This window comes from Lagopus muta, chromosome 1 (genome assembly GCF_023343835.1).
Source record: "Lagopus muta isolate bLagMut1 chromosome 1, bLagMut1 primary, whole genome shotgun sequence".
Taxonomy (NCBI): Eukaryota; Metazoa; Chordata; class Aves; order Galliformes; family Phasianidae; genus Lagopus; species Lagopus muta.
The window spans coordinates 13,074,856-13,082,926 of record NC_064433.1 but is presented as its reverse complement, the minus strand read 5'-3'; the positions used below and the strand labels follow the sequence as shown (position 1 = coordinate 13,082,926).

General features: G+C 40.6%; 1 protein-coding gene across 4 annotated transcripts in view; it reads left to right on the top strand.

Moving 5' to 3' along the window:
- The first annotated feature begins 952 nt into the window (after nucleotides 1-952).
- Nucleotides 953-8,071, top strand: part of ORC5 (origin recognition complex subunit 5) — a 70,061-nt gene continuing 62,942 nt past the window's right edge. The window contains exons 1-4 of one of the 4 annotated variants that reach the window (XM_048942548.1): nucleotides 953-1,102; nucleotides 3,621-3,804; nucleotides 4,600-4,692; nucleotides 6,788-6,985. In XM_048942548.1, the coding sequence (XP_048798505.1) occupies nucleotides 3,694-3,804; nucleotides 4,600-4,692; nucleotides 6,788-6,985 (402 nt within the window). In that variant the 5' untranslated portion in view covers nucleotides 953-1,102; nucleotides 3,621-3,693. Of the gene's footprint in view, nucleotides 1,103-1,361; nucleotides 1,466-3,620; nucleotides 3,805-4,599; nucleotides 4,693-6,787; nucleotides 6,986-8,071 lie in introns of those variants that run through there. The other 3 variants (XM_048942558.1, XM_048942531.1, XM_048942539.1) reach the window with 3 other exon arrangements.

Sequence of the window (8,071 nt, the reverse complement as noted above, 5' to 3'; positions counted from 1 at the left end):
GACCACATTGGTCACTCAATTAATAACTAGAGTTGTAGAAGTGAGGCTATTCAAAAGTAACTGTTTTTTTTTGCTTTGTGTTAATTTCAGCTGGACTTGTTCCCTGAGCTAGCTCACTGCATAACCACCCAAGTCCTAGGAAAATGAATGTAAGCAGTGATGGAACAGTGAGAATGAGAATCTCCACTTCGAAGCAATAAGGATTTACAGGTGCTTTAGTGACCCTGGGAGGGTCTGCAGCCTGAGCCATCAATGCCTCTAAAGCATGAGCGTTCAACCTTCTGGCTTGTCTGGGCCGCACTGAAGAGGAATCGTCTTGGGCTGCATATACGCAGCTCCCTCCAAAAGTAACGCCTCCTATTTATTTCTGTGGAAATGACAACAAATACAAGGAAGACAGTAACACTGATTGAGCAAATTCTCAGCTACATGACACTACTTTTCCATAGTAACCACCATTAGCTATGCATTTTCACCAGCTATGAACAAGAGCCTGCGTGCTGTGCTTGTAAGTATCTGCACCAGCAGAGGTGATCACCGTTTCACAGCTATGATGGTGTCACTGCAGAGAGAGGTGCCAAGCTCTACCCCTTGGAAACTGATGTCAGAACACGGTGGAATGGCACACAAAGCTGCGCTGGGGAGGTCGAGTGGATAACAGGAAAAGTTTCTATACTGTGAGGGTGGCCACAGGCTTCCTAGTGAGGAGGCTAACGCCCCATGTCTGTCAGTGATCAGAAGGCATATCCAAATAGAGAATGTCTTCATTGACAATCTTCAACTTCTGGCTAGTCCTGAAGAAACAGCTGGATTTGATAATCACTGAAGCTCCCTTCCAACTGAGCTATTCCATTCTACCCCGGTGACAGAAGGCTGCGCACACAAACCTCCCTCCGCCGTCCCTTCCTGCCTTTTCCCGCGCTGCCAGGGACGCACTGACGGCAGTGAGCGTCACGTCGCTACGGCGCATGCGTGCAGTCTCCGCGCCTGCGCACTGCAGTAGGACGGGGGACCAGCCGGGCGGTGCGCATGTGCAGAAAGCGGCCGCGGGAGCCGGCTGGCCAGCGGTGGCCGGGAGGTGTGGGCGCCGGAGCGGAGCGAGGTGAGGGGGGACCAGGCGGGAACGGGGGTGAGCGCTTGCCGCGGGGCGGCGAGGCGAAGCGAGGTGAGGACATGGCGCTGGGGAGCATGGGGTCCCTGCCGCTCCTGTCCCGACCTGCCCTCCGGGGCCGGTCTCCGCCTTCAGCCCCCCAGGCGCGGCGGGTGGGAAGCCTCTGTGAGCCTCCGTGGGGCGGGGGGAGAGCGGCGCTATGAGCTCAGTTTTGGTGTCAAGTGTAGAAAGGCGTGCGAGGGGTAGGTATTCTGGAAGCAGTGAGCTGAGAGGCATCCTGCCTGTGTGTCAGATCCTCCCGTGCCGTCTGGCTTGAGTGGTGCCTTCTGCAACTTCACCAGGCTCACCCTGAAGGTCAGTGCTGCTCCTGCCCTGATCGCAGCCACGCCTACCGCCTCCAGCACAGTTTGGGAACGTCCTGAGTTCGAGCTTGGGCTGGTGATGCCAGCATTGCCATTTAGTCTGAATTAAATTTGAAAGCTTTGCACCAAATGTCCTTTTTCATGTGGACTCTAGAATGAGATCCTGCTGAAGAACTAGATGCCTGCATATAGTCAGTAGACATGCAAATTTTTCTTTCCTTTTAAATATGTTTGCCATAAGGTAGCGTGGTTGAAAAGCATCTTCATGGGCTGGCAGATAGGATGCTGTCAGCAGATTTAAGCTGTTCTGCATCTCAAATGGCTTCAGATGTGCACAAGGCACTGTGCTGAGCCCTGGGTAGTGCAGTCACTGCAGAGCAGACCTTACATTCACACCACATGCCTTTCAGACCTTTCCAAAGCTTTGTGTTTGTCCCCTGCTGTGGAGGCTGAATGTTTTCCTTCCATCTTTGATATTTATTTCTAGTTCATTTGTAGTGAGAAACTTTAAGCTATTCTTTTCTAAAAATCTTCATTCAATTTTGAAGACACTTAAATTGGTGCAGGAGACAACCATGTACAATCATGCACTTTTTTTCTATAGCTGCGTTACTTGAGTTTCTCATACTTGCAATTATGGACGTCTCTGTTTTTCAGGTTGATTCAAAAGTAGTTTTTTGAGTAGTCCTTGTTAGATCTGATGCGCTTACTTAAACGTAAGTGTAATTTGAAATGCTGAGACGTTGAAAATACTGAAGGCAATGTAAAACAAGGAAAAAAGTCTCAAATGTATGTAGACATAGTGCTCAGTTACAGAACAAAGGGCAACAGGCACGAACTGAAACACAGTTCCATATGAATGTGAGGAAAAACTTCTTATGTAGTATCTTTACAGCAGTTTTAGAAGGTGCAGGAGAACAAGAACAGAGCTGTTTTTCTGTGTTTTGTAACTAAAATGAAGCTGTTCCAGTGAATGGGCAGTCAGACCTTCAGTATTTCCTGACTTGTCGCTGTCTTAAAGAGTGTGATCAGTGTTACAGCTTTACCTGGACCTGATTGGTCTGGTAATTGAGCTTCTATTATTTTTTTAATCAGTATTTCTGACCTGTATCATCAGATGAATTTTCTTTGTGTGTTACTGCTGCTTTAAGGCTTAGTTTGCTGTGCTTTCATGTTAATATCTGAAGAGCTATTATTTTATCATCTTTCCTTATGCCCTGCCTGTTCCCTGTTACTTGCAGATCCTAACTTACTGGCTGTCCAGGGAGGTGATCATCTGTGACTAATCTGCTTTTCTCATTTTATTACTTTGTTACTTTTAAATGTGTATAAAGACAGACCAAAATATGTGTTTCTCCAGTTAGTTAAATGTGATAATTCTTCATTATAGCAGTTTGCTGATATATTGCATACATTTCAATTTTTCTTTGAAATTTTGGAATCTGCCTTATGTGAAAATGGCCATATAATGCCTTACGTAGTAAAGCCCAATTTTAAAGAGGTCTTTCAGCCCTGCATAGAATGTGACTGCTCCAAAAGTAATGCTTCTTTTTCGTTTCAGTGGATACTGAAAACGAGCACAATGATGCTGCTTGATAGAGCAAATCCTCAGCTACAAAACACTGTTTTTCAACGTAGTCACCACCACTACCTTTTGGTTTCTGCCAGCGATGAACAAGAGCCTGCATGCCATGTGTAAAAATCTGCTCCAGCGTTCACAGCTACTGTGATGGCATTGTTGCTAGGAAAATGTCGCCCACGTGGTCCAGCTTCCATTGTGTTAACACCTAGACATTCAGCAAGTGTCTGAATATCAACAGGTTCATTTCTTTCCTCATAAAGGAATTCACCTTTGCTTCATCTGCACTTCAACATCAGATACCATTTTGTTAGACTGCTTCTCTTTTGCCATCTGTCACACAGCAACAAAATGTAATGGAATATTGTTGGGAATTTACCACCATACCACCAACATCTGCCTCTGATGTTGTGGGACAAATGAAATAGGAGGCATTTCTTTTGGAGCAGCTGTCTTCATATCGTTGCCCAGAATTAGAATATCTATTTAGGTGTAATAGAAATTCCGGCTTATTTTTCTCCTTTATGTATGTGACAGCAAATCATAATTAAAACTTTTTATTTTCCAGATCACCTTATTTCTCGTCTCCACATCTCAGGAGGGACGTTCATGTTTAGGATCCTGACCACAGGAACTTCAAAATGCCTATTCTTGAACACCCAGCTTATCCACCAGCTACTCTCCTTTGCTTGGAAAGTTTGGTGCCTTGTCGAGAATCCCAAGTGTCCATGTTGCTGTCTATATTTGGAGAGGTGGTGCTTTCTGTGTTGTGTATTTGAGTGGAAAAATGATGTTTTGTTATTTTGGAGTAAAAGTAGAGTTTTTGTGATGTTATTATGAATGTAGTTTGGGTACATCTTGTTTCTTTAGTCAGCTATTAGTACCTTATTGTCTCTGTAGCCTTGTTTCTCCATGATAGCTCCTGGTATTAACTTTGTTCCAAAAATGGAACAAAGTCTGTCTTTCTCCCTGGTCTTAAGTTCCGGGGTGCTTTTTTTTTTTTTAAGTGACTGTCTAGAAATTCTATTTGCAACTGTTGTAGCTGTGTGTCTGAATTTTAGGTACGGGATTCTTGGTAGTTCCATTGCTGTCCATAAGATTTTGTAGTGCTGATGAAAAGCATCTTCTATTTGTAGAAGTTATGGCAATGTAAAGGTAACCAGTTTACCCCTGCCAGAATTTTGTTCGTTATTTAATCAGTTTGAATTAAGAGTCTACTGTTTTTCTTCTTATTTGCTCCTATTTAAATTGTCTTTCATGAAAAATGTGTCCTCACACTACAGCAGTTTCACAGGTAGCTTTATGTGACTTTTGATTCTTGGGACTTATCCTCTTAGCATTTCAGTGATCATGGTATCAATGTGATAGAGTTTTGTTTCATGGTAATTGGTGTATTTTATACTTTATACCTCAGTTTCAAAGTTAACTTTTTTTGTGGGCGCACTTCAGTGGTAAATCCTCTGTTGAAAACAAGGAAACAACAGTACAAAGCAGAAGAGGTATCAAAAGAACAACCCTTTTCTTTTCAAACATGTTTTTCTCCCTAGCGTCAGCAGTTGAGTTTTCCGTCCGTCTTTATCTATGGACATACATCTAGTGGAAAGACCTATGTGATGAAGACTCTTCTAAACACATTACAGGTGAGTTTGTTGATTCTGAATTTAGAACTTTGTGATGGAGGACTGGTGAAAACATAATCCCTCTACTGTTTGTCTGTTTTCCCAGAGTGATTTGTTTCTTTAGTTATTTCTGCCTTGACTCACTCACCCCCCTCGTCCCCCAGTTAGTGTGAAATAGTACATAATAATATATAATGTATAGAATAATAATTTTTCTTAGAAAAGTTTAAAAAAGGAAGAAAGAGCAGCCTATCTTCTTCCTCTCTCCGGAAAGGACTTATCCTGCAATAGCCTCTCAGTGACAAGGCGTTGCTTATGTAATGCAGAGAACCTTTTCTCTATCTTGTAATTCTCCTTTAATAGTTTATTTGGATATTAAAAAAAAAAAAAATGATTTATGGAAGCTTCACAAATGTAATTTTGGTGATACCCAAATGTCCCAGCAATCTTTGTGGGCATGTATTGCAAAGATGTTCCTAGCCTAAAATGTTGGGGCCAAGTGCTGGTGCAGCTGTGAGAGCAAATGAGTAACAGTAAGAAGATTTTGCCAAAGTAGAATTTTGCTTTTTGTTGACAAACTAATTGCAGTTATGTTCAGTTGGGTATGCATAATCTCTTTAAATGTAGTCCCATAAGTTTGAACTTACTGTGCAGTCGTTAGCATTCTGAGCAGAGGTACAAGCCATACACTTGCTGGAAATCTAAAAAAGAAAAAAAATAAGTCAATAAAATAATGAAAATCACTAGTTGAATACAAGGCTGCTGCCATTTGTTCTGATACTTTTGCAGATTGAAGGAGAACATTGTATTCATTGTAGCATATTTGCTTTATTCTGGTCATCCTGCTTGTAGATGCAGGAAGATCTTCACTTCAGAAAATACAGTCTTAAATCTTGAAAATTTTGAAAATCTTGAAAAATACATCTTAAATCTTGAAGCAGTGTTGCATAGGCTAATTGTTGTGGTTTTTCTAGATCCTCCAAACACAGCTTGATGTGCACAGAATCATAGAATTGCTCAGGTTGGAAAAGACCTTAAAGATCATTGAATCCAACTGCAACCTAACCATACTATGCTAACTATAACAACCCTCTGCTAAATCATGTCCCTGAGCACCACATCCAAATGGCTTTTAAACACATTCAGGGATGGTGACTCAACCACCTCTCTCTGGGGAGCCCATTCCAGTGCTTAACAGCCCTTTCTGTAAAGAAGTTTTTCCTGATATCCAACCTAAACCTCTCCTGGTGAATCATACTGCTTTACTGTGGTTTTTAATATATGCTATTTGTTGTTTCTAACATAAGAAAACCGCTTCTTTAGACTATTTATTTCAAAATTTTGGAGGAACTGAGTACCTTGAGTTATGTTTGTAATGGTGTTGTGGCTGGATGGCTAGCTATAAGTGAATTATGTAACTAATTGGAATCAACAATTTTTTTTCAGGAACATACAAACAAAATTCACATCAAGGATTCCTGCTTTCTAAGTAAAATCATCTTGATTTGGAATCGGTTAATGCCATATAAATAATCACATAAATATATATGCACATTTTTCAGATTTGTGCAGAATATTCTACACAAACAGGCTTATCACATGTTTTATGTAGAATCTTGCACTTTATCTTCGGGCTGTTTGTATGCAGTGAGTGCCAAAAGCATTGCGTAATTTCTTTGAAGTGTGTGCTCCTAGATTACTTTTTTTATAAGTTTGAGAAGTTCATGCTACCCAGTTTGTAATGGGTTAATTTACGAGACTGTAATGTGTTGTGATTGTCTTTTCTTTGATCAAAATGCTATTTGGTGTTCTTCCTATGTTTTGCTCTCAAAAGAGAAATTTTAAAACCTAATTGGAAGGTACACCACGTGTTTTGTGTGAGGATTTGTCAGACCTCTCATCACCTTAACACATGTGATAGTTTGATTAGATACTTAGGTAATTATTTGTCTACAGCGAGGTTTTATTTATTTGTTTATGCTCTCTATTCTGTTGGCAGTGTTTGGTTTCTTTCACTGCTTCATATGGAAGGGAAACTTGATTTTGGAGTATGTATATTGAAAAAGCACTATAAATACAGTACAGAAACGAAGTTGGATATTTTTATCCCCTCCAGCTTCCTCATGTGTTTGTGAACTGTGTGGAATGCTTTACTTCAAGACTTCTTCTAGAAGAAATTCTCATCCAGCTGCAAAATGGTTCTTCTGAAACAAAACGAGCTTCTCCCGTGCCTTGTGATACCTTCAATGACTTTGTGCGTCTGTTTAAACAAGCTCTCGTGAGTCAAAATCTTCAAGATCAAACAGTATATGTTGTAAGTAGTTTATTTTTAGTGCTTAGGTTTTGTTTTGCTTCTGTGGATCCAGGTGCTGTCAATAACCTGTATGTGCAATGTATGTATTAGAACAGTTTTTCACAAAATTCTGTTTTGTACCTTGTTCACAATCTGTTGATACCAAATAGACTTTTTTCCAGCTGGCTTACTGTCTGCAGGTGAAAGTGTATTTTTCATATTTTTGAAGTTTTTTATTCACAAAGCTGTTTAACATAGTAAGTAATTGCCGTAAATTATACTGTATAATTAAGTCGCTTATAATATAGAGAGGCTATATTTGTTTCATAGTTCTTAAGTCACACCCAGGTACTTCTCTGTGAACAAGGTAATTTCACAAATGAAGAGGCAACAGTAGGAAGCAGGGGTGAAGTGCATTGTGGTGCACACAACAATTGCTGGCTATCATAGACTTAAGTCAGAAGTCTTACTAAGGAATTAAAATGTACAATTTCTTCTGTAAATGTAAGAATCTTACGTCTTTATATTGTTGCCCTTGGAGACAAGAACTGAGGTTTTAACATTGAGATGTCAGAAATATCCTGCAGTGAAAGATTTGATGACATACATAAGTAAGCTTGGAAGAAACAAGCAGTCTGCAGAAGAAAATAGGAGAACTTAAATCACAAGTATGATTGAATCAGTGTAGGACTAGAACACTGGTACTGTGCTAATCTAGCTACATCAAGTAGTAAACATTAACAGCATTGATTGTGTCAACAGACGAATATTGAAATAAATATGAAGCATGCAAGAGCTGTACAGAAAGGATGCAGACTCCTCAAAACTTTTCCTAGTTCACTTAGTTGAATAAATTCTCTTAGTATAGTGATGTGTGTGTACATGCATACTTAGTAAACCCACAACATACATGGACTGAATTTTCAGCATAGTATTAAGAATTATAGAATCACAGAATCACAAGGTTGGAAAGGACCTGCAAGATCATCCAGTCCAACCACCCTCCCATTCCTATCAGTGCCACAAGCTACTAAACCATCTCTCGTAGCTCCTCATCCAGGAGCCTCTTGAACACTGCCAGGGATGGCGACTCCACCACCTCCCTGG